Below are 27,192 nucleotides of genomic sequence, written 5' to 3'. Positions count from 1 at the left end.
TGCAATGCTTTTGGTTGTCCCTCTTCTTTTTTCACACTTAAAAGCTGTTCATTATATTTTGCAGTCACACATTCAGAGAGCCTGAAAGCAGACAGAAAAAAAGCTGCATGCTTATTTACATTTCACTAGTCAAACCCCACAGTCTTAATGAGATGTCACTCTGGGTGGATAAAAAGCCCAGCATCAAAAAGAATCTGTCATATGATTGCAGAATCCCATAGTCTGTTTTAATATTCAAGACTTTAATATTAGAGTGGCAACAACTCAGGAACTTTGATAGAGTCTGAATCAAGTGCTAAAAACGAAGCAACAAGCTTCTGCCACTGAATTAAGAGACAGCAATAGAAGCAAGTGCCCAAGGTAACTGGAGACAGTCGAATTTTAGCTTCATGATAAATGAAAACAGCAGAATATTTCTGCTGTTACAATTCTCAGGAAGCAAATATCTATAGATTGTGTAATTCATATAAGGGAGATGACCCTATCTATTTTGCACAGAACTGGAGAACTCAGATTCAAAGGAGAGTCTGACAGAAAAGTACTTATTCAGCAAACTGCAATAAAAGGAGAAAAAAAAACATAGAACCTTAAAAATTAAATTCCCACACTCAATATAGGATTCAAGAGCCTATCCAGGAATATGGTCTTCATAAAATAAAAATTTAATTGCAGAAAACCTCACAGAATACATAAGCAAACAGTACATTAGTACAAGGATTGCTTCCAGTGAATCTTTTTTCCCTGCAATAATTTAACATTTACATCCTTTCAAGACACAGGTTTGTATGTATTAAGTAAATTAAGGTATAACTATTTCTGACAAGTATGCAACTTCTGAGAATTAAATATTTACAAAACCTGAATCACTATGGTTTGATTTACAAATGCTGATTTGGTAAGTCTCTCATCTCTCTCAAGAGTTTGTTTAGAAAAAAAGAAAGTGCTTTTGTAGTTCCAATGCTGATTTGACATTTCATCTCTTTTTTATTTTTTTTTTTTATTTATTATTATTATTTATTTTTTTTTAAGTCTGTAGTTTGCTCTACAAAAGGATCATCATTATTAAATTTTAAGGTTGTATTGCTGTTTTGCTACAGCGCCAAAGACTAATGCAGACCATGACCTGTTGCACTGATGGCTCCTACTGTGACTCATGGAGAGGTGCATAGTACATGAGTATTACCACCGTTCCTTTTAAACGCTCTTACTCTTTCCACAAAGCTTTTATTCTGGAAAATGAGAAAAACACCAGGGTATTTCTTCCCTGTATTTTAAGTGATTTTTAAATTTGGAACATGTGAATTCATGCTAAAAAGGACATTCACTTTGAGCAGCACAGTATCTGAATGGTAGCACTTGTCAAGCTGGCCTGCAGCTGTCTTTGTTTTATTTGGTAATAGAACCGTGTCATTTACAAAATATAAACCAATGCTAAAATACCCCATTTTACAGCTCAAAACTTAAAACTTATCTTTTCAAAAATACCAACTCATATAAATTAAGAGTGAAGGTTTGAAGGTGGAAAACTAGAGTACTGTTACAGAACTCACAGAGAAGAGTCATCATTTAAATGGCAGTTCTTACCGGTCTTTCACAATAAATTTATCTTGATCATCAGTTTCCATTTCTTCAGATTCTTCATTCACAGCTTTAATTATACCATTTTCTTTGTTTTCATCATTTAAGAACTCATACCGCCCATGTTCTAAGGCTGCTCTCCAAGACTGTCTGTCTATAACCTGAAGCAAACATACAAATTTTAAGTTTCTGAAGAATCAAAGGCCACAAACTTCTAGTGCCAATTACTGTCTACACTTAATTATATTACATTGTCAGTGAAACCCACAGCATGCAAGAGTTCTCATTTAGGTTACAGACTTGACGGCACCACTGTGCTCCTAGGTGCTCTACAGTTCACAAGTACCTTAATAGCCCCCAGTGTTCCTTGGTAGATCCTGTCTTCAATGTCCAAAAGGAAGTCTCTAAGTCTCAGTTCAAGCTGCTTTTCTGCAGAGATGTGGGATGCATCATGGGCATTCTGCATCCTTCCACGTCCTGAAGGAGGTCTCATGTCACTTTGAGGTTTGTCTGTAATAACATCAAGTAAGTAACCGTTAGAGGGCTTCCTGGCAGTGGAGAGAGCAATCGGTTGTACAAGGCAGAAAAATCTAAACAGTGGTTCAGAACTCCCTTCATATAACAGCAGTTGTCAATACCAACACCCCCACACCAACTAAGGCATCTGATCCAGGCAAGCAGAATATCCTTTTAAGAGAAGACCTGAAGACAAGCGTCTGTGCATCCCAACACACAGGATAAGAAATTCTTGTCGATTTTAAGAAGTCATTGTTTTGCATTTATCTACTACTTTTATCTGCCAGGCATATTTATCAACAACTCTGCTATGAACACAAGAGAAGAAAAATCGTAAGATGAATAAAGTCACACTTCTGGTATGTTTTGTATTGCATTATTGTTACTTTGCAGACTAGCAGAACTCACCTTTCCTTTGTGCATGGATCTTTATCGTAATATTTAAAACATGCATATGCAATTGTCAAGTCACAGAAACCAACAGAACAAGGTATAGTCCCTTTTTAAAAAGTTATTTTGAAAGCAAACAGGTAAGTGTCACAGGAACGCACTAGACTAACTGCGTCCTCTAATTAGAAGAAAGTGGAGCTAAAAAAGGAACAAGCCAACAGATATGTTACAAAAAAAGGAAGAGCCGAAGAGCTGATGATATACTATCAAGCAAAAAGACCTCTTCAGAGGAGAACCAAAAATTTATGCAAAAGTTCAGAAGCCACAGGAAAGAGCTGAAGTTATGCACACATCTTAAATTGCTGTTTGTAAATCTGCAGACATGGCAGACATCTCTTCATATGATTTACCTTAAATCCTCCAAATGTAGTGATGAAAAGAATATACAAAAACTCAGAGGTATATAATCAAAAGTTACCTTAGAGCTGCTGTTGAGGAAGTACTGGACAAGTTTCTAAGACACTCAAGTGCAGAAACAATTCCCTGTAACTGAACGTAATTATGCAAATATTCTGAAAATGGATACTAGCATACTCTGTCTGGATGTGAGAAACATCCTTTTTTGTTTAAATTTTGTTTAAAAATCAGAAGAGAAATGCCTTTTCTAGAGCAGAACTAATACAGCAGCAATTAGCTTGCAAGTAATTGATATGGAAAAAGTAATTCCAGTGTCCATTAACTTAATATTACTTAAATTTTAATTAAGTAATAGGGTATATCCTATTTCTTTGCTTGCTCTTGTGAGTGTGAGTGGGAAATGGAAAAAGAAGAATGGTAGTCTAGAGAATCACAGAACAGTTCTCAATTACTTGAATCAAGTCACGTGAGTGAAGGAACCAAGGCAGCAGCTCAATTCCACTGTAGTAAAGCTCCCTTTAAAGGAAAGCTATATCTGCTTATTGTTTCTTATCACATTAAAAAGGAAGCATTGGTATTAGGCCACTGTGTTTTAATTTTCTTGCTTTACTACAGTGAAAAATTTGAGGTTCAAAGATTTTTAAATTAATCCTATTCTAAAAATTCTAGCATCAACAGAACTAAAAATTGTGATTTGGAAATCAAGTTGCATTGCGGACAGAGCAACACACAAAAATGCATATAAAGGATCTTTGTCCAGGAAAATAAGGAAAATCCCCCCAAACACACACATGCACGTGCATAGTATAAAGTGAGAGATTTTCACATCAAAATCCAGGGAAATAGCTGTAAGACCTCCAAACAAAGCTTAATTACTATGCAGAGTCAGTGCTGTGCTAGCTTCCACCAGAAGGGTAGATCTGTTATGGATTTATTAGTACCTGTACCCAAATTGTTAGCAGCATGCCCTGGCATGTACAATCCAGCAAAAACAGAATACAGTCCTGCTGTAAATAACTCTCCTTTGCCCATGTAGAGATGACACAAAATCTTCACAGTAGTTTTGTTATCATACAAAACAAAATGCCATTTCTTGAACATTACCCCCTGGAGTTTACTTTTGGTAACATCCTCTACCCATCACCATTCTACAAACAAACCAGGTGCAAGCTTACATACGCAGGATTTTACCAGCAATTGGAGACAATGCTTTGGGACAACAAATGGAAAAAATACTTGGCCAAGAGGAAAGAGGGGAAAAGCAAACAACCAAACAAAACTTAGGTCCTAACTTTAGCATGGTTTTACACTTTTACTCTTTTAAACCCGTAAGAACAATACTGTTCTGCATATGCTTCCTCCTCTTGTAATGATCATTTGCCAAAGGAGAGGGAGAGAAAAAACAAAAAGCAGCCCAACGCAGAATCCACAGCATTAATGTAACGTTACACAACAACCAACACAGCTACACTTTTTCCTCCCTAAATGTTTTAGTATGACCCTGCAATAATGCTATCTTTCCCTTGCTCACAACACTCAGTCCAGCAAAGGCCTTTGAGTAATTTCAAGCATTGTTATGAAAGAACGTGTCCCACCTACTCAAAAATCCATGTGACAATGAATCAACTCCCTTTGTGAAGTTTCCTTCTCCAGCATCACTTGAGTCTCACCACATTGGAAATGAGGACATCAAATCAATATTATGACTTAACCGTTAACAGATATTTATCTCTATCCCTTAGTAATCTTTTCCCAAAGCTCAAATTGCTTCCTCATGATGAAAATATTGCTTTTTTAAGCATAAAGTATCACAAAATTAGTTCTCAGTTAGAAAAAAAGAAACCAAAACAAAAAATACACCATGTTTTCCATAGAGCAAAGTAACGCTTAAGTAGTAAGAATTGTTCTTAGGAATTAATTATAATTAAATGAGAGTTAGAAGTTTCTAGTATATAATATAGGAATTACAACTGTGGAAGCAAATTAAAATCAGGAACCTTTCCTTTACCTGGAATATGGAATTTTTCCACAGGAAAACTGCTTAGTTGTTCATATATTCTATTTTTCTCCTGTAAAAGAGTTTCTTTTAAGGCACTCTCCCTATGTCCTCGGGAATTGAGAGCCTCTAGAAGTTGGTCCAGTTGTTCCCGAGAACTGTAAAAGCACCAACGGTTTGGTTTATATACTGGCCTTGGCACCTCTACAACAACACTGGTGTGTGAATCTTGGTCAATATTGGAGGTAGATTCAGAGGATTTCAAAGACTCTCCAGTTTTACTGAATACCTGAGGTTCATTTGTGCAAGACTGTACACTATTCTGAAAGGAAGAGGTTCGAGGCAACAACATGTCTTCTGTGAGACCAGAATAGTCCTCTTCTATAAACAATCCAGGAACAGAGGGGAAAATCCAGTAGCGTCGGTACATACGGTCACGACCTAAGGGGGTAATATTTGTGCAGGCTGTTGCATTCTGAATCTTTTCTAGTAGTTCCTTCTCTTTCTTTTGTTGCTCCTGTTTTAAAGCTTCTTCGTCTTCAGCAGTAAATGGTTCACTCTTTTCAGAAGTCTCTTCTTGTCTTGTAAATTCTTTATATCCATTTTGCCCTCTCCTTCCTAAAAGTTAAAAGAAAAAAGAGCGGTAGCAACATGCTTAGATTTATTTTAGCTAAAGAAATAATTTATAAGGGTTGGTTTAAGTCATCTCCCTTCACGACTATCTAAACTTACACTGTCAAAAACTATCAGCTTAGTCAGGAAACAACTCCAGCTTTAATAAAGAAAAAGTGATTAACCAACTTCCCCCATAAAATAAGGGGAAATTACTGTACCTTCTCTCATTTACCAAGATTGAGATTTTTAGTATTATAAAAAAAAAAAAAAAAACACAACTCTAAGAACTTAAAAGAATGCCATAAAACTGTCTTATTACAATAAAATAAAACTCTAGCAATCGAATTCAAACTATGTTTTGGACTGTATTTACCATACTCAAAATAATGAACTTAAATTCCCAGAAAACCTCAAGCAAAATCAGAAGTGTTCAAAAATTCATCTTCCTCTCATGAAACTTATGTCTAGTTACAAGCAATAGGCTATGGCAATTACTGTACAAGAGCTGCTATTAACAGCTGCTTAGGAAGTCTGGGAATAAGTCTGATTTCATTCTTACACAAAAGGCACACTGCTTCATTAACAAAAGCAAACTAAATCCAATCACTCGTTGTAACGTGTTATTTTAGAAACCTGTTGAAAATTTCTAACAAAAAGAATAAAAAACATTAGATGAGATTCCTTCGAAGTCACTGAAGTACATTACTTGTAACTGTAATTGTCTGTCAGGCAAGTATACAACACAAGAAGCAGGAGAGGAAACGAACATACAGATGACAGCTAGATCTACATCAGGCCAGCTAAACTCAATGAATAGCCCACTATGAGCATGATCTTTTTTTTCTTTAAAAAGTTAAAAAGACAGATGCTTACTGAAAGTTTAAACAAGAACTGCCCAGTTGTGTGCATGCATTCACACAAACACACGTGCTTTATAGTATTACCTCTTCTTCCTTTTTTGTTTGGTCCCAGCTCTTCTTCATCTTCTGTCACTGTGTCTACATCTTGCTCTTTACGTTCAGTTTCCTTGCTCTCTGCACTAGTATCAAGGTCTTCCCGTTCCTCCTCCCTGAGGCAATTACAAAAAAAGGTGACAGGCTGAGCAACCACATATTAAAAGCTGAATGGAATTAAAAAGAATACATGGTATAAACATGGCATCTTCAACACAAACAGTATTTTCCTCTCAGAAGTACTTCAGCTTGTCACAGATCTATAACGCTGCATATTTTCTATTTAAAAAAAAATGAACATTCATAATATATTAAAAACACCATAAGAAACCCACTGAACTGAAACTGGGAAGTTCCATATTGAAGACTAAAACCAGATCTTCGGTATTAACTCTTGCATTTAAACACCACTACTATAATCAGCCCGTTTGGTGTTTTCCAAAGGTACCTCTACTAAGCCAAATTATGTTATATTTTTGGTCATGAAAAATATATATATCCCCTCATCAAAATATATACTACTTTATATAGTGTTTGTTACACATTTTTCTCCCTAATCCAACAAATACGATCCAAAACCAACAAAATTACATGCAACCATTACAGGATAACATTTTGCACAAACACACACAGCAATTATAGCTTCAGAAACAGCACAGATCTGTCTCTGGCCCTTGCTCACCTCTTGCAAGTAGATTTATTTAGCTAACTACCCTCCTCAAGCAGGTAGGGATACAGTGTACATTTTTTTTTCTGGAATCAAAACAGTTGGATACACACAAATTTTACCTCCTAAAATCATACAGTTTTAATAACAGAACAAAAACTTCAGTTCTATGGAAATCTCATGGGATAGCACAGCATTATTATTTTTTTTAATGCTACTAAATTTGGTTTGTAAACTGTTATGCAAGGTCAGTATTATTTAGTTCAGATCAGGCCAATTCTTCAAATTAAAAAACAAACTAGAATGGGTTTCTTATGAGGATATTCATAGTTATGAAACAGGTAAGACAAGTAGTGCAAAAAATACAGATTAGATTTCGCAAGTTCCTTTTATCAGTTGGTAAAGCTGTCAAGCTTTCAACAAAGTTATAAATATAATAAAAATTTAAAAAATAAAATTGCTCTCATAAAATAATTCTAAAACACCAGGAAGAAAAAAACACAAAGGGCTATATACTTTAATGAATATATAGCTTTATATATGAACAAGTCAATAAAACTACATAGGCAAGATCTGGCCATGTAACTGAGAAGTGCTGTATTACAATGTACCACAGTAATACCACGTTATCATACCCAACAGATACTTCCGTGGCAGGATTTTTTTGCTCTTCTTCCTTCAGCTTTTCTTGTTTCTCTTTCATTTTTAGCTCTTGTTCTTTTAACCTTTCTTCTTTCCTCTTACGTATCCTAATAGTAAAAAAAAAAAAAAAAAAAAAAAAAAAAAAAAAAAAAACAGAAAATCAGTTGCAATTAATCTAGTATCTGATCTGGCTACATCTTTTTCCTTTACAATATCATATAAAAATAACAGTAAAGTGGAAAAGCACAATCCTAAACACAATGAAGTTTCACTGCTCTCTAGGGTCTCAAGAAACCAGTATAAAATACAAACAGTTAGCTTTTTTTATATGCCTTTTGCAACTGAAGATTAGTCTAATTTGTGTCAACAACGTTCAGCTTCCTGCATCTCAGTTCTACCTTGCTGCTGCCGCCTCTCGTTCTTTGCGATGCTGTTCTGCCTTCAATTCTCTGAACTCCTGTTTTGCCTGTCGTAATACATCAACAGAATCCTCAATGAAATCTCGAGTGGAGACGAGAGTCAGAAGTTTCCCACAGAGGGCATGAAGGATCTTCATCTTTTCTCCTAATAAAATTCAGACCAACGTTTACATTTCATTATGAAACCGGTAAGTAATCCTTACTCCTATACACTTCAGACAGAAGCATGTAAAAACACTCCTCAAAAAAGCAAGTAGTCAGAAGTCAAACTCTTGTAGTATAATAGCTGCACTTGCAAAGAGGCTTTTCTTGAAATGGTAAAAAGATCTTTGCTCAGAAATGGAAGTCTTAACTTTTATTTTATCAACTTCTAGCATGGAAAAGAACTAAAATGCAATATCGCTTTTAAAGCAGAGATGAAAGGAACAGTAGATAACCATTTTTCTCCATTCACAAATAAACAAAACCCAAAATAGAATGGCAACAAAAAACATAGGACTGAATCAAATGCTCAGGTGTTTCTATCACATAGAGCCCCTTATGACAAGTAAAACTAACCTTTTTTATAGGCTTATAAAAAGGTTCTTAGACATAATAAGATGCTACCTATGCAATTTCTGATCTGGTGAGACCTACATGACCCCCAGAGATCCTTTCAGACCTAAAATACTCTACCACATAGTTAACTTTGACCACTATTGATCTTAAGGTACAAAAAAACCTGATCACTTGACAAGCAGTCTAATCATCCCTAACATCTATTGTCTTATTACCTGGCAACAAGTCATATACTGAGGTACTTGAAAGTTTCTTCAAGAGACCAGGATTACTTAATCGCAGCTCCATGCAAGCATCATCAGTAGTATCAAACCCTCCTCGTTTCTGGTAGCGATATTTTGCATTGGCTGATGTTACATCGGCACCTGACGCTAGAATGTGAAGTCTGAGAATCTCAGAAAGAGTGCAGCTATCAAGATCCAAGTTTTTCAAATTGCAGCCTATAGTTGAGAAGAACGAACAGTTATTTTATATAGACATTTAAATGCATATACAAATAAAAACGCGCTTTAAAATACAGAGTAAAACAAGAACAGTAACAAAACAAGAAGTGAAACCCACACATACCCTGATGTAACTGGGGCCATGCAGCTGCCAAAGTTGCAACTGCAGACAGTGCAGATTTTGTGGGGTCTGCATCTTCATCCAAAGCCTCTGTTAAATCTTTAAGGAAATAAACACTTTATTCTAGTGCAAGTTAAAACTTGTACTGTGGAAGGGAGGAAAGCAAGCCATTTTTTAAAGTTGCAGACAAAGCGAGAAGAGGCCCGATATTTACAAAAGCATGAATATATTCAAAAATCAATTCAACATCCAAATTAGAAGTAACGTATCTTTAAATGCAACTAAAAACCCAACTAATAACTAAGGACATGCACCACATGCTACACACTATTCTCCCAGCAGTACGTATGTAAGCTGCTAAAGCAACCACAATGCACAAGACATGCACAATGGCAATATAAGAGGCAGTGAAGAAATGAAGCAGGAAACACACTTGAAAGCAAAAAAAAAAAAAAAAAAAAAAAGCAAAATGCAAACACACCTCCATTTTGTCCCTTCAAATGAACTGTTACTTCTTACCATTTAAGTTTTAGGAAAGACCATCCAAGCCAATTAGACATTTTGATGCTGGTTATCACCATTCACTGTATACTTTTAATATGCAACTTAGAGATAACCTCACTGTTCCACACAAATATGATTACCAAGACTTTAAAAACAAACAATATTTTGCCAAAAGAAGCAGCTGCAGTTAATAAGTAGCATCACATATTAGCAAACTGACAAGGAAAGCAGGGGGACTAGAAAGCAGAAACAGCAAAATTCCTGTCTTTTAGACAGAAATTTCCTTTGCACTTACAGGCATTTCTCCAGAGGGCTGGCAGATTTGTTTTCAGCGTTATATGCTGTTTCAACAATTTCACTTTATTCAGTAACTGCCTAATGAGTTGGACCTAAGTCACCAATTGAACAAAGAGCCACAAATCCAAACTAAGACTACATAAAAAGTAAGTCCACAACTGAGTCTTGAATGATGATTAATGTTGTTTGAAACCTGTTACCAAGGCATCGCAAAATTAATCTCTCCGTTTCTCCCTTCCATCTTACCTATCTTGTAACACTGTTTGAGAAAGTACTATACACCAAAACCCTGCACCCATGATATTTTCTGTCACAGAAGCACTGCCTGCACAGAATGTAAGTGAGCACACATTCATGCTGACTATTAACAGTTTGGTTAGCCAGAACCACAGAGGAGAAAACATCTTATTCTTTTACAGGAAAGAAGCTTCTAAACAGGAATTACAAAAAACGAAAGTTCAAATGTTTAAAGTGAAAGTAGGTAACAGAGTGCCCTGCCCACAACTCTGCCAAACTAGAAATGACGCTGCATGTTTTTGCAATTGCCGGCCCTATGTAGTAAAATCAAACAAGAATTACATTGGATTTTCTTCTACTCATTCCTGTGAATATGGAATTTCATCAACTACTCTAAAATTATCTCAATAAAATCTTCATTTATATTGCCCAACTCGTGCTCCCAGTACTTAAGAGGTAAATTTATATAATTACTATTGAATTTAGCGGTTATAGTGCAAATTTCTTAACTCTGCATTTAATCTGTAACTTTACTCAAATAACAAGAGCCGTCTCTCTTCCTGAATACAGCATTCATGTCTTACATAATGATATTTCATAGATTGGACATAAGTACAAAAGTATTGCACAGTTTTCAAGGGAGGAATTAAAGGAATCATCAAATCAGACAGAAAATGCTCTTATATTTCCACCTAACTCTAATGACATAAGACTAGAAGGAAGAATCGATCAGAGCTTCTCTTTAACTATACACCAAGTTTGACAGTCCATAAACACCAGACCTGGTGGACAACAGCAGCGTGGCAATAGCTGTTGTCCCTTTCCACCAAGCACTGCATGAAGCAAGAGAATTGGGAAAAGTCTGAGACCTCAGATTCAAAACACAGAAGGTACATGCAGCAGTAGCATTTTGCATTTTGAATATTTTGAGTTTTTTCCAGGCTTCCATCCTGGTGCTTCCTTCTACCTCCTCAATCATATTAACACATTGATAGACCGTCATTTTTGGTATGTTTGATAGATGGATGAGCGTAATGAAGAGCTAGGATCAGTCCCTTGATCCACAGAAAGGCTTTAAATAGCTGAACTAAAACAAGCAAGGGAGAAGTGCCTTGCAAGGGCATAATCAGAAGACTAAGTCTGTGTTATTGACAAACCCTGGGAAAGCACCCTGGGTAGCATCAATAGAGTACAACGCTCTGCCAAATGAACCTTAGAGCATTCACAGACTACTGGCTGAATCACTGATCTGCCCCAACACTACACAGGAACAGCTTATTAAGGATGCAGACAAAATGTTGTTTACTACATAAATTTGGAATAAATTCTGTGCTTCCTTCTGAGTAGTGTTTATAGTATACTGAATGCCTGTAAAAACGTGTGCAACTTTGAGCCTTACCGTGAAGCCTAAAGACAGCGACACTGGAAATCTACAAACCCAGTAAGCATTTCATCACTGTAACTTTACACTTGTATGTCTTGAAGGATGATGGATATTGAAATCTCCATTATACACCAAAAACTTCCTAGCACAACTAACTAGATACAGACATTTTTTTCCTAGGTAAAGACCTTTGAAAAGATTCAGGAAAAATAACTCTTTCCTGACCCTCAGGAGAAACATCTAGCAGTGCTGAAGGAGGAACAGCAGGAAGACAAAAGGTGAACACAAGTTTCCTTCACCTCCAAAGCATAAGCAGTGCTGTTAAATGCTTATTATGCTTTACTGGATACAACTGAATGAGCTTGCTTTTTCCTATATTTTCCCCAGCCCCCACCCTCCATGCCCAGTTCAAATCTTTAATTTCAGATAAGTGAAAAAACAAGACCATTTATATACAATATCCATGCATAATAAGATGAGGTTAAACAAGGAAACAACACAAATCATGCAGTTTGAAGTTAATTCAAGTGAAATTTCATTTTTTCAGCAGTAAAATTAAGGATCTGACCTTTGGTCTCAGCATCAGCTATTTGATCTTTGGCCACTTCCTCCTCCTCTTCGGCCATTGCCTGAAAGATGGCAGTCAGGAAGAAAAACAGCAATTCACATAGTGGGCCTTCAGTGTCATTTCCTACAAGAGCTTCCTCTAAAACTTCTGTGAATAAAGTTTAAGAAGCGTCACTTTTGCCACAAAGTTGGAAAACAATTACCTACTGAAGAATGTAAGCATTTTTTTATTTTTCCTTCAGGTATGACAATCAAGTTACTTTTCCATAATTTACTGCAAATATTCCTAAGGCAATGCTGTCAGAGAGTGCTGACCGAACAAGGTTATTTTCTTAATATACAACTCCAAGAACGAAGTACCAGGAGACATTCATAATGAGTGGATTAACAGCTTCTAATTGAAATTAATTTTCTTTTTATAAACACTGCAGAAATTGACTGTGAGGAGAAAAATTGATTGATACACATGTGTAAGCACGACTTTATCAAAGCTGCATGGACAGCTTTGTAGCAGTGGTATAAGGGTGCACCTAAAATGGTCAGTAGGAGAAAGGACACCACAAAACCAGGGCACTTGGCCACATAAATGACAACTTGCCTAAAGTCACTCCTTCAGGAAATTCATCTTGAAGATCAAAAAGTTCACCAAACGCATATAAAAACTCCAAAACCATCAGAGCATCACCAAAGATCTCAGGAGGAAGTCTTGTCTTCACTGGCATCGGAACAGGAAGTTCCTGCAATCCAAAGGGAACAACTTAATATTGTATCTGGTTCCTGCAGAATACACAGGGTGATTAAAAACAATCTGTGATTCGACGGAATATATCTGTTGGACTTTGTTTGCTTATATTTTACTGGAAATAGTTCTGCAAGACAACCTATTACCATGGTAACATCTGTTTAACACTTGTAACAAAAAACAGAACAGTATGCAACTTGGACATAAATCTTTTGTAGATATATAAGTTATTTAACTTCACAAACAAGTAATTTTTTTTGTCATTGTTTAAAGGAACTCAAATCCACAAGTTAAGAACTGTGTGTGTAGAGATATTTCCTTTAAACTCATAATATTCCATAAGACTTTGACTTTAAAGGTTTATGGAATTGTCCAGACAAGCAAAAATAAACATTCTGAGAAACTACTCATCACTGCTTGCAAAGACAAGCTAACAAAAACCCACATATATATAAAACACACCCATATGATACTAGGATACACGAGGTCATGCCCAATGACTGCATGTTCTGGTATTTGTCTTTTTGCATTGGTAAGGCAGTTATGATACCTGAAGACATTTCAAAGGGAGTTGATAAAACTATGTAACAGGACCACTTAATAGACGCTACCAAGAACTCACAGACAACAGTGTCTAACTCTTTGACCTTCAAGTTACTATCTTGATGCAACTTTTCAAGGTTTGACTTCATGTAATGGTTCTCAGTAGACATAGTCAAACTACTTCCAGAAAGCATGACTCCTTTCTCAGAAGTGGTAGTTCACAAATACGAATGAGAAGAATACGTGATATGATGCTTTCAGAAGAACACACCAAGCATTTCTTTTATCTCCTGAGACGGGTATTTTTTGAGAAGCAGTCTGTGGATAGAACTGTCTTATTGCTTCCTCAGCCAGGCTCATATTTATATTCTCTGTTTTCACTTGAAACAGCAGCACTGTTTTGCACAGCTTCATCTCATTATGACAACCCCCTTCACTTTTTTTCAGTTTCTTCTTTTCTATACTCTAGTTAAGTTTTCATTCCTCTTCAAAGGCCTATTACAGCTCAAACTGCAAACATATTCAATGTTTCATATATTCATATATTCTTCCCAACACATGCTATCATTTCAATTACTTTACTATTTTTCTACTATTACTTGTCCTCTTTGCTTCTATCACCTTTCCCTATGCATCTCAAACTCATCCTTGCGTTTTTGACAGTTTTGCCTCCTTTTGCTATCTCCTGCCAAAATTTATCATACAAAGTAAAAATTCATGATAAACATATAATAGCAGACAATCTTCTGTTACATAGAACCACACTACTCTTGTTTAGAACATTAGCTTCAGGAGGTAAATTCTTTTTATTTTCTATAGGTTTCCAGTATTATCCAGAAAGATTCATTAAACAAGCATATCTCTAGATATGTACTACAGGTAGTAATGAACTAACATCCTTTGTCTTTTCCATCCAGATGTGTGGTTTCTTCATTACATAGATCTTGTAAGTAACTCAGGCTTACTCTAGGTGAACTCATGTTGCATAATTTTAAACAAAAAACATCTTAGAAATATATCTGTTCCACAATAAGACTAAGAACAGCCTATTAAGTTTTTCTGGAGTGCAAAAATGCAGATACACACCATCCTTGTAGCATCACCATTGGGAAACATGACCACAGCTGATACACATCTACCTCTGTATAAAAGAATCTGGCATGGAGACCCTAAGAAGTATGAGTTCGAGCTATTCCAAATTCAATCATACCTTAAGATCATCACACTCCATATCCTCTCTAGGCTTACTCCACTGTTTAAGGTATTCCACATATCTTCTTTTTTCTTCACGCAGCTTCTCTCTCTCCTGAAAAAACAGTCAGAACTGTATTGAAGATACAGTTGGATCGCCCTACTACAATTTCTAAAACTATGCCATTTACTGTTTCCATCACACTGAAAAATAAAATCAAACCATATTTCATTAGAATAATCGTATCACTTATGTTGTATAAGATATTAGCAAATTGTTTTAAAGTGAACTTCAGTAATGCTTTGCTAGATTAGACTTTTTTTCATGTGTTTGATATTGAAAGATATTGAAAGGAGGCCCACTGAAGGAAAAAAAAACATCTAAAATAAGAGTATTCATGAATGTTGCCCAAGAAAGACCATCAAAATATATATATTGATGTGGCTGTGGCAGAATATAGTGGCATAAACAATTTATTCATATTCAAAGTGACAGAACTCTATTTAGCAATTTGAATCCAGAGAGAAACCACGAGGAAATCCGTATCTAATATGCTGTGAATCTGACACAGTATGACGTCTCTAAACTGACGACAACCATCAAATCAAATGCTATTATGCAAAATTGAAAAAAAAAAATCAAAATATTTCTGAAGTATGTACCAAGTAACTTTCTCTAGTTTGTAACATTAGTTCACAGAAAGTTTATCTAGAAATGCAGTTCCCAGTATGTCTTACAAGTATCTATTCTTCTAAAGCTGTATTTCTAGGAACTCAAAAACAGTTAATGGAAAATAACTAGAAGCAGATAGCAACTAAGAAACAAGTTAGGAAGCCACCATGCTGTTCCTACATGAAACATATACCGCAAATGCATTACTTTTTCCTTTTCAATTTTGAGCCTCTCTTTCTCTTCTTTCTTCTTCATCCTTTCTTCTTCCACAATCTTCTTTAATTCCTCTCTCTTTTTTTCTTTATCTTCTTTCTCTCTTTTCCTGGCTTCCATAGCATTTGCCTTCTCTCGTTTTAATCTAGCTTTTTCAAAAGCTATGCAAGAAAGAAAAAAACTTATTTACAAAGTGTTAATTTTATTTAGCTGTGCTTAAATATACTGATCTTTTTATAATTACCATTTGAAAAAGTTATTGTTTTGAAGACTGAATTGTTTCAGAAATTCAATCACTTGGAAGTTCTTTAGAGAATCAGAATTTTAGGGCTTAAGTATTATACGTGTTTTACAAGGTTGTCATCACTGTAATAAAGTCAACTTTCTCTGTTCTTAATGAGTAAACAGATGTTTATTACTTATTTTTTTCTATCAAAAAAACAAGGATGACAGATTCCAACTGCGTATAATTACAGCAGTATATTTAATAACATCTGCCTAATAAAACCATGTCATAAGTAGTAATGACACATAACCATGAAATACTTGTGATAATAAGACCCTTTAAAGTGGTTTTTAAGTATTTAATATAGTTATTACTGAAAATTCAATACATTTCAAATCTAGTTAGTACTTGAGTGTTTTTTGTGCAAGTTTTACTTCTGTTATACACCTTAAGCTGAACTTTAGTTGTTAATAAATGTTATTGCCTGAGGAGATCCAGATTTTCTTGTAGCTGTCTGTAGGAAAACAGCAAGGCACGTACTTCCACTTTCTGTGGATAGACAATATCTGTAAACTGCCACACAGGCTAACAAATTAAAAAAAGAATCAGCAGGCTTACCATTTTAATAGAATAAGCAAGAAGGCTAGAATCACAAATGAAGAAAATGAGAAAAAGATCCTTACTTTAATGCAAAGTGTGTAACACCGGAAAAGTTTCTGATTCAGTTTTCCTGTGAAATTCTGAAAATAAGCTAGATAGTTTTTATAGCAAGGTATGGGACATAACAGTAGTGACTCTCACCCAGAAAATAAAAGCAATGATGCTCATTCTCCACAGTCTTCAACATAACAAGGTTGATTTTCCAAGGTACTTGGTATTTTGCTACACCTTTTCACATTAGTAAAGTGCTATAAGCAGCTCTTTTTAAGAGACTTCATGAATCTTACTAATTACCATTCCAATTAAGTATTATTTACAGGTAAAAATATTTAGCTTAATATTCAGTTACACTAACAGTGCATTTGAAAGTGCATGTTTAAGCTTATTTTACAAATGGGATCATTTTTTAAGAAACTGGTATAATGTCCTACTTGTTTCAACAAGAAAAGATGCAGTTCTTAAAAAAAAAAAAATAGTTTAGAGTCATGGGACAACAGTAGGCTGAAAACAAACACACACAAGCATGACAACGTGGTATTTAAGATTTTTTTATTCCATTTGATTCCTTCATTATTTTGTGTCCCCAACAAAGATCAGAAAGCTTTTTACCAAGTCTGAATATCAACCTGCTTCAAGAGCTTTTTAGCCAGGTGGCAGAAAACATTAAGAATACATTTGGATCTCCATGTCAGGCAACTTATTACAAGACCGGTTGCTCTGTCATTGTTTGAAACCAAATGTTCTAAGAGTTTTGGGTTCTAGCATGTAATCAGATAACAAAGGTAAAATTAAGCCAAAGCACATCTTAACTAGCCTTCCAGAAGCTGCGGTGAGTGCCACACAAGAAAGGAAGCAGCTTTGATGGTGTTCCATTATTACCTTAGTCCATGCAGTCAGTTTCAGCACATAAGAAATAAATGTCAGTTGTGCAAAGATGGGGACAAAAGATTGCAGAGCCCCTTAAACCCTAGCATCCTCATCTGCTTGGAAGGAAAGGCCCTGATCAGCCACATGCAGCTTTGCAGTTTGTCCAGTTAAAAGCAAATAGTGGACTACATAATTTCCCGAGGTCCCTTCCATATTAAAACATTGTATGGCAATGGAAATAAAAGACAGAAACCACAAGTTCACTGGACTATGTCCACAGATGAAAGCCTCATGAAGGAAAATTGTGCTTATAATTCAAAAGACCATCTCTTTGTTTGGGCAAGGAGATGTTCTCTACTATGTCTCCACAAGAAGACGTGCCAGTTTACCTAGTTAAACCCACAGAATAGGTATGTAGGTCCTCTTATTGCATTTGAAACCCAGTTTAAATAGACCAGAAACACATCAAAATTAAGCCAAAAAACACTTAAGTGATTCGTGCTCATTCAATTAGAAAAATGTTGGTAGTTTTTCTATTTACAGACCTTCCTTAAATCATATATCAGTTTGCGTAAGTCTGTGCTTTGATACACATTCAGCAGATAAAATTTGGATTCAGAAGATATGCATGAACTTCTGCAAAACTTTATTTTGCTCCTTACTTCTGAGATAGAGACCAACATAGCTGGACTGCAAGCCTCATCCCCTTCCACAGTATAGTGAAATAAATAGAATCAGGAAACAATTCTAACCACTGAGGTATCCCTTGCAATCCAACTGTGGCAGTACATTCTTATTACTTTCTCCCCTTGAAAGGCGCAATCCAAAAATACTCTTATTATGGCCAGCTCTCAGACCTGCAAGAACAGGTTCCACCAGTCACAAGACTAAACCTCAACTTACCCATGGCTTGCATACCTTCTTTTTGCCTTTGGAATCTCGTCTTCTCCTTTGTTACTTTATTTTTGTTTCCTTGGGTATTTTGTTTAGCTGCAATGTTGTCCTCCTGATAAGATGGTTGGGAGAGGGGAGTGGGAAGAAAGAATATAACATCTACAGTGAAATGACCTACAACAAATATTCCCATTTTTTTTCCATCTACTCTCTAAAACAATTAAAACTGTAACAGTTTATCAAATACATTGACTATTCAGAAATCCTGTCTTGCAATGGAAAAGAAATATAACTTTCATTCAACTTTTTAAATAAAAAAGATTTGAGCATTAAGCTTTTATGTGTGTAATTACAGACAACTGACAAAATCGTATCTGAGAGTATGAATTCTGTTTTCAGCAGATTATTTATTAATCATTCCCAGAAGGGACAGGTACTCCATATGCTTTCACAACACACTGCAATGCTAATTTCTTGATGGGATTGCAGAAATAAGAATGACAAGAATGAGAAGATAAATACAGAGTTTGTTCTCTCTCACAGGCTTAAATACAAAGCAAGCTACTTCAATAACAATTATGCAATATTTCCCAATTTATCCTCAAAGAAAAAAAAGTGTCAACCTTAAATTCCAACTGTTCTGAAAGTCCTCAAAGAAAACGGAAGAACTGAAGTCTACATTGATTTGTCTCGATCTAAAGTTTAAAATTTTGTCATTACTTACATGACTAATGGACGCCTTCTTTGGAGGTCTCCCTCGCCGTCTGCTTGCTGGACTGAAGATAAATGTGGGTGGATCATCAGGAAAGAAGTAGGAGAAATGTTGTTCTGCTAGATTATATTTTGCAATTGATGTTGCCTTAGTAAGAGAGATGAAAACAGTACTTGCTGTGAGATTGTTACCTTTCCATAAATATAAGTTAACTAATGAATCATTCATTCAAAAGGACTCTAAAAGTAACTAGATTCACAAGTGGTTATCTTAGTATAAGAAATAAAACTCTGCAATAGTATAAAGGTAGAGTTGATTCATTAACAGGATAATAAAGTAAGAGTACACATTTGAAAACCAGAATTTGGCCTAAGTTGAGACTCAGTTCAGTATACAATATTTCCACAGCTAAAAGCATCACAACAGAGTAATATTAGCTTACTGTATCAAAACTGAAATGGATAGTTTAATGTGACTTAGAAATACTAGCTGCATACCTTGGCGAATGTAAACAGACTAAGCAAAAAAAAAAAAAAAAAAACACATTATCTAAATGTTTGTTTGTTTTATGTAGGTAAGAGCTGCCATTTTTATTCAGGATCTTTTCTAAACTGGTAATTAATGAAGATGTTACAGAACTAACTTCTGCCTGGTCTACAGGCAACTACCATGTTGTTTACAAGCAAAAGTTAAAAAAAACATTTATAGAAAAAAAAATACAGTATTCTTCATTTTGGAAAAATACTAACAACATATTATACTCAGAATAAGCTAAATTCAAATGTAGTTTAAAAACTGAGTAACAAGTAGAGAAGTGCAAGAAAGGACAAAAGATTGGTTAAGATCAATATTCTTTCACGTAAGTCATTCCATTTTATTTACCTTAGTTTTAATGACTCCATCATGTGGTTCACAGTGTTGTTTCAGAAAAAGTTTAAGTCTATCACGAGAAAAGAGATGTTTCCTCCGGCTGTTTTAGGAAATAGAGGTAATATTATCAACTAACAATGTAATCATTGTTTAAATGAAGCTGACAACATGTGCAAGAACTCATGTAACTGATCACATGATTAAGCTTTTTGCAATTTTCTTAATTATAAACTACACCCTTACTATTTATGCATATTGAAGCACAAATATGCATCCCTAATTTCTGTTTTGAAACTCCTTTTATGTCCTCTGTCTTACACATACACACACCTCCACAGCCTATTCAACTTCACTAGATCCTCCACAAACATTCCATACAAACAGTGGCATTTATAATATCAAAATAAAAGGAAAATCCCATTGCTTTAAATGAGAGTACAAAACAAACATTAAGAGAAAAAGAGCACAAATGCGGTATTCACACCCCACAAATGACAAGATAAGGCACGAAAGTCTCAAGCCAGCAAATGTGAGAGGTGAATTCTCAGTTTGGTCAAGCTGTTTAACTCCTCTCTACAGGGCTAGTGGACATTCTAAATGCTTCCTGGAATTTCAGGGAATCTGTACTACTTCACAGAAAAGAAAAAACCAACCAGAATTGCTGAGCTTATAGAAACCATCTGGCTGGAAGTACCCTGGTATCATAAAATTCAGTAAGTGCTTAAGCACACAGAAGAATATAGATGATTACCTGAACAAGGGCTAATTACATCAAGTGACTTGCCCATTACACAGGAATAGTTTATGAAAAAAATAATCCTGATTCATGTTGCAACAAAATTACTTGAAATCCCTAATATTTTTTTCAGAGCATCCACGTTATAGAGTTTTAATTCACAATCTACTCTTAAAAAAACATAACACTTGTTTTCAACGAAGTTCAACAAAAAGTTATGTTATTTTTAAAAGAAAGTCTTTGCGTCTTTCTATTTTATAATAGTAAAACAATCATTGTTATAATGCCTGCTTCAACACTTCAAACCAGTATCATAACAAAAAAGATTTCACAATGCCGATATTTAGTAAATGTTACACGATAGAATTCTCAAACTTTTTTCACCTACTGCATTCACAGCAGTAGGGACAGGTATTATTAGCAATAGCAGGTCTCATCCTTACGCCAGTAAAAGCACAGATTTGAAAAGAACTGGTTTATGCATTAGAACTAGTAAAGCTTAGAACCCTTAACACAGAAATCTCAAGAAACACAGTAGTTTGTTCCAATACCTCTAATTAATAGTTCTAATGTATTATGATAAAATGACATTTCACATCAAAAATGTCTTCTCAGTGATACAACTCACACAGTTGTAGAAAACCATTTTAACTTTCATACACTAATTTTTACCTCAGCTGAGATGCTTTAACAATAACAGATTCATACAGTTCTTTTTTAATAGGTTGAACTTTGTATTTGAACAAAGAAGGATCAATTATGGCTTTCTTCTTCCTAAAAAAAAGGTTAAAGAAAAGTTAAGTTAGCTACAATCACAAAATATTCATTTTTATTCTACGTGTTATATGTATTTGTATACATACACAGCAGACCACTTTAGAATACCCAACCAGATTTAACAGAGACCATTGGTACCAAACTGGACCTGTTCACTCCCGCCATCTTTTCTGCTACTTGTTTTAAATCAAAGTCAGTAGAACTGCCAGAAACAGGAAAGAGAAATTTTTGTGGACTGTACAGATGATTTGTTGGGATGATCAATTTTGCTCTTCAGAATGTCAAACCCATCTCTTCATATTTCTCAGAGGTTATTTTGAACCACTGGCAGATACAAATCTTATCAATCCTTTGATTGCTTTGGCATGGTGACCACGTGGCCCTGCTGTATTATATTCAGACAGCATAACCTTAATGCAGCCATTACCACAAAACTGAGACAGATTAAAACATATTCAGTCCAGGATATGACCATCTTAATATCCAGTCAGAGTCTGGCTGGAGCTATCTATATGCTGCAGTAGTCATGGAACTACAAAAGTTGCAAGGGAAAATACTTGAAGACTGACAGCAAAACGCTGGTTATAGCACTCTGGGGAGAAGACAACTGCAATTAGAAACAAAGCCCTGACTTTGAACATTTTGGTGAAGGCTTTAAGCTGCCTTAAAGCCAGTACTTCAGTTTTTCCTTACAGTAGGTGGTAGACTTAGACCTACCATCACTATTATTAGACCTGGGATGAAAGAGCAAAAGAGAGAAAGAAAATAAGAATTGAAGATGAAACAAGATTAATGCTACTGAAGATACTATATAGCTTTATTGACAAGCCATGACTACACCTTTTAACATACTCTTTTCATAATTTTTTTCCCCAAATAAGGGCAGAAAATTAGGATGAAGATCATAAAAGAAAAAAAAAAAAAAAAAATCAGAATGGTGAGGTTCCACAGGCATTATTTCCAAAAAACTCAGTTACCTCTGCAATTCCCCAATTCGGGAAAACAATTAACCATTCCCCAAAATAAAGATGATACAGTCACTTCAGACTGAATAAACAACTAAATTTACTGTCACAAACTAGCTGGCAAGCCAGTAGGATTTATTTCTAGTATTTCTGATGTTGATGGTTCAGTTTACCCATAGCCCTTCCAGAGGGAAGGCCATGAATTACACAGAATCACACAGAATCACACAGAATTTTCTAGGTTGGAAGAGACCTCAAGATCATCGAGTCCAACCTCTGACCTATTAAGTGCAGCTGATATTGTATAATCACCAGCACAAGCACCTCGATCTGTCTGCTGCTGACAGGAAAGCAAGAGCCTTACCATTAGCACACTGTGACAGAAGTCTAGCAGTTGGAGGTATGAACACGGCTATTGTATCATCACCACTACTCTCCTTTGTGTCAGAGGATTCCAGGCCATAGCATCAACAGTTTAAGAGCTAAGAGGACTACTACCTTTTGCTTTGTAACTCAGGCCTTGCGAGGCAGCCTGTTTTTCTAAGTACAAGAGTGAGACTGTTCTGGCCTTTCTCTCCCCATATAACCTAAGTTTTTACTGCAGAACACAAAAAAAGCCACCAGGAAATTCCCCCCTTTCTCCCCCCGAATACTTGATTATTTCTGCCCCAAGCAAACACGAGTCGGGTCAGAGAAAGGTTGGGATCTCTAATGACATCTATTTTCAGTTAAGATTCTCTAGCCTTACAGATTCTTTAGGAAAAATATTTGCAGATGGCCCATCAATCTGTGCTGTGCTGCCCTCCCCCCCTCCCAAATACACCCAGCATCTGCTGCACCATTGTTTGGAGGCACTGCAGCTTTGCATGGAAGGTGGCTCTCAAAACCTGGGGATTTGTCCGCAAACGGAGGCTGAACCATAGTTCTGAGTACATCGACCTGACATTAGTCCCAAGGCTAACAACATCCATATTCTCCACATCCAAGGTTCCCCTCAAAAAACAAGATACAGCCTCGCAAGGGTTAGATCTGCTAAACCATGTCATCCATAAGGGTGAGATGCTAATATACAAAATCTGATAAGGCTCTACTTTCAGATAGAAATATTATTTGCCAAACCTGCAAAACCTAAGTTGCATATACCCAGAAACTAATCAGAATGCTAATGCATTTGTTATTAAAATATTAGCTCAAAACTTTTCAGTAGGAATTTTAAAGCCATAAGAGGTTTACACTTAGAGCTTGTAGAATACTTTTATTTATTTTATTTTTTTTTAAAGCATGGCACAGAACAGTGCCTCAAAAACATACTCTTACAACTTCTCTTGCTAAGAGAAAAAGTTTTTCTTCCCTTCTCTGCATTGCCAAAATAAGTAATCAGGTGGGGAAAACCAGAGACTGATAGCATAAGACTGATTTACAAACAGCTCTGCACGCTTAAAAATGACAGCATTATAAAGTGATCAGTCCTGCAGTCAGCTCTGTGTGCACCTGCAATATTCCAACAACCTCCTTTCATATGCCATATGCCTTGCGGAACAGAAAATGCATTAATTTTCTCAAAGACGTAGCACCTCTTCATGAACAATTTGGACAATGCCCTCAGAGGACAGGAGAGAATTAAAAAAAATAAAAAGTTATCCTACGCTACTTTCTTAGCCAAGTGAGGAGCTACACCTTAGTTATTCAAGGCATGTCAGGCCACGGAAGTCTTAACACAGCAATCAATAACAGATTAACTTCTGCATCTATGTGATATCTCAAAGTCACTAACAGTTTGGGTGAAAGCTGTATGTTGCTAGATACAAGACTAGGCCCATTTCAAACACTCCTCTTTCATCAACATTGTGCTTGCGAAGCCCAGAAATCTTTCTTCTCATAGTGCTATGATACACTGGGCACGAACTCAGTTACAGGTCAGTAAAGGGATATTCCACTTTTAACACTCCCATCATAGACCAGAAGCTCTCTTACTCAATGTCACTAAGCTACCGCAGAATAAATACAATTCCTTGATACAAGATGCATGCTTTTTCATTGCACCTAAAATTATAATCAAATCAATGAAATACAGTGGTATAATATTTACACACACACAAAAAAAGCTTTATAGACTTACATTTTGGACAAACAGGACGACTATGAAATGACTTCAGTTATAACAAAATCATGTCCTCTGAGGCAATCTGAATTTTGAGTGCCATTATGGGATATTTACAGATGAAGTGATACATCATTCTAACTAGTACCACACTGTAGAACTATGGTATAGAACTGCATTTTCCAGAATATAGCATCACAGGTTCTTTACCACAGAGAGAACCTGTGACAGGCATACATGGCTCTTCCAACACCTTTCAACACAAACACTGTCATTCCAAATAGATTAACAACAATTACTCTGTAGGTACTCAATTTCTCATAATGCACAGCTCCCTGGCTGATTATACGTGGCATAACTGGCATGACAGAGTAAGGCACCTGCGAACGTTCAGCTTGTCACTTGCAAGCTGGCTGAATATTCACGATCCATACAGATGGAGCAATTTGTTTCAATCAGACCCTGCCACATCTGCTTTAATCTCATTTCCACCCAACCCTCATGCTTTTTACTGTAAAAGTATCATTTACCCATTTTGTGCAGAACTATTGTGCGTTTCTGAATCATCACTGTCGCTGATGACAATGGTGTCTCCGTCAGCACTGCTGACATGGCCGTTCGCCATGCCGTTGTGATGCGCTGGGGCAATGACTTCCAAAATCTTGCACTGCAACCTGAAACAAAAACAGGCATTTAGTACTGCTGAAATTTTTCACTAATGGAGGAAGTTGAAAGTTATAGCAGCTGTTATTTTAAGACTACACCTGTAACTGAACATTATATTATCTACTGAATAAATGCTTAAATTGTCTTGCACTGAAGTACTAGGTAAAATATTCATTTCATGAGTTCCATCTAACAAACAAACTCATCTGCTTACACAGCTGCCACCTTCACTAACCAGTGCAAATTTCAAGTCATTGGCAAAATTAAGTAAACTTAGCGTCAAAATGAAGCTTAAATAAAGTTTGAAAAAATATATTAAAAAGTTAATGTGTTACTTGTGTTACTTTACTAACAGACACCACCGGAGTCTTTTATGTTTATTTTTGTAACAATTAAAGAAAAGCAAAAGACTTTTTAAATACCAAAATGTTTTTACTCGTAAGAGATCATAATCTACCGTTGTTGATGACCTAAATAAACAAGGCTGAAACGATCATTATGCATCTAATCTTAATAATGGCCCATTTATCTGCTGACACATATTAAGGCTCCATCTGGCATGCACACAATTGACAAAACAAGTCTATCCCTTTGCCATCCTGAATGTTAGTTATAAAAAAAGACAGAATTAACTATATATCAAAAAGTATAATTAATTGACACTTAATGCTGGGTAACTACCATAGCTGATTCTTAACCACTTTCACCCTTTCCTGGAGTTCCGTGGTTCATATTTTTTAGTTTAATCTCCTAAAGCCTTGTCTGCTTCATGAAAATTAACCATTGCAGTCAATGGATGCTGTCATATACTACCACTAAAAGCTCAAAGGGTTGGGGAGGAAGAAAACAATGATTCTCTTCTTCTAGGCACCAAACACTACCCATTGAAATGAATAAAACAGAACACATGAAGCACAGGACTTGAATTAGCTTGGCATCATGCCTAAATTAAAAAAAAAAAAAAAAAAAAACTAAGCTAAACTAAAAGAAAAAAAATCTGCAACATACAAATTTTAAGGGCCCTTCTATCTAAACTGAACTAAGCACTTGCAAAAAAGAAAAAAATGTGAAATTATTAAAATATTTCTTCAAACCAGCACCTCTTTCTGAAAGTGAATAGCACTGTCCAAAAACCTGCACACAGAGAAAAAAACAGATGGGCAGAGAGAGAAAAGTTGAAAATATTAAAGTACCCTAGGTCATATTCACTTGCGAATTTAGCAAGGGCCAGTAAAGCAGTTAGTGCCTGCAGGTGTCCTCCCCAAACCTCTATCCAACAGAGAGAGCGCTCCAAGATGCTCCAACAAGGCATGTCATCAAATAAATAAAATCTATTAACAGCCTTATGTACTCCTAGAGTAAATACAACAATATGTTTAATTATCCATGGGGACACCAGAGTTGTCTTCGTGTACAGTCAGCTTGAGTCCATCAGACTTATTAACCTCAGGCACTCTGCCATTTAAACGCAGCTGGCCCCATTTCCAAAGCTAGCTGGTTTTGGTCTGGAAGACACATTTTCCTGATGAGCAGAGCTCAAGTTAATTAACTGTGCAAATCTAAACAGGCTCCATGTAAAGGACCAAGAACCAAGTGCAGCCGACCACATAGCAGAGACAGATCCTAGTGGCTGTTCACAATGTAAGTTCAGGTCTAAGGGGGCTTAAGGTCTGGCCCAGCACCAGACACTGCCTCACTCCTAAAAGAAAAGTCAATCACATCAAATACTCTGTTCATTACAGTATCTTGGTTTTCCAGTATTTAGAATATGACACCCCCTTCCCACCAATTCATATGGAATAATATGGAGTTGAAAGGATGGCAGAATGTATATCTGGCTATTTTTTTTAAAAACAACAAAAAAAATACCAGATAAAAAAAAACGTATTAGTAAAACTATTTCTTCCACATTAGGAAATATTTTTCCTAGAGAGTTCAGTACAATTTGTTCAGTTCAAATTTAAAACACTTAATGACTTTCTAATGGAAAAACAATCAAAAGCATCAATGTTTAAGGCTAATTACACTTGTCCATTTTTCTAAATTGTTTAC

The 27,192-nt window shown here is 35.8% G+C and overlaps 1 protein-coding gene across 4 annotated transcripts in view; it reads right to left on the bottom strand.

The window, feature by feature from the left end:
* The window catches only part of BAZ1A (bromodomain adjacent to zinc finger domain 1A), a 61,424-nt gene that overhangs the window by 15,583 nt on the left and 18,649 nt on the right, over positions 1-27,192 (bottom strand). For 2 of the 4 annotated variants that reach the window (XM_084519712.1, XM_084519709.1), the window contains 17 exons: positions 25,005-25,148; positions 21,304-21,405; positions 19,908-19,995; positions 19,038-19,172; positions 18,323-18,425; positions 15,661-15,827; positions 14,800-14,895; positions 12,903-13,041; positions 12,306-12,452; positions 9,319-9,414; positions 8,967-9,191; positions 8,173-8,338; positions 7,768-7,881; positions 6,457-6,581; positions 4,910-5,515; positions 1,925-2,088; positions 1,585-1,739 (listed from right to left, as the gene is read on the bottom strand). In XM_084519712.1, the coding sequence (XP_084375838.1) occupies positions 1,585-1,739; positions 1,925-2,088; positions 4,910-5,515; positions 6,457-6,581; positions 7,768-7,881; positions 8,173-8,338; positions 8,967-9,191; positions 9,319-9,414; positions 12,306-12,452; positions 12,903-13,041; positions 14,800-14,895; positions 15,661-15,827; positions 18,323-18,425; positions 19,038-19,172; positions 19,908-19,995; positions 21,304-21,405; positions 25,005-25,148 (2,772 nt within the window). The remainder of the gene's footprint in view (positions 1-1,584; positions 1,740-1,924; positions 2,089-4,909; positions 5,516-6,456; positions 6,582-7,767; positions 7,882-8,172; positions 8,339-8,966; positions 9,192-9,318; positions 9,415-12,305; positions 12,453-12,902; positions 13,042-14,799; positions 14,896-15,660; positions 15,828-18,322; positions 18,426-19,037; positions 19,173-19,907; positions 19,996-21,303; positions 21,406-25,004; positions 25,149-27,192) is intronic. The other 2 variants (XM_084519710.1, XM_084519711.1) reach the window with 2 other exon arrangements.

The sequence above is a fragment of the Aythya ferina genome (assembly GCF_964211825.1).
Source record: "Aythya ferina genome assembly, chromosome: 5".
In the NCBI taxonomy this organism is placed as follows: Eukaryota; Metazoa; Chordata; class Aves; order Anseriformes; family Anatidae; genus Aythya; species Aythya ferina.
Note: the sequence above shows the minus strand (reverse complement) of the source record. Positions and strands in the feature narration are given on the sequence as shown.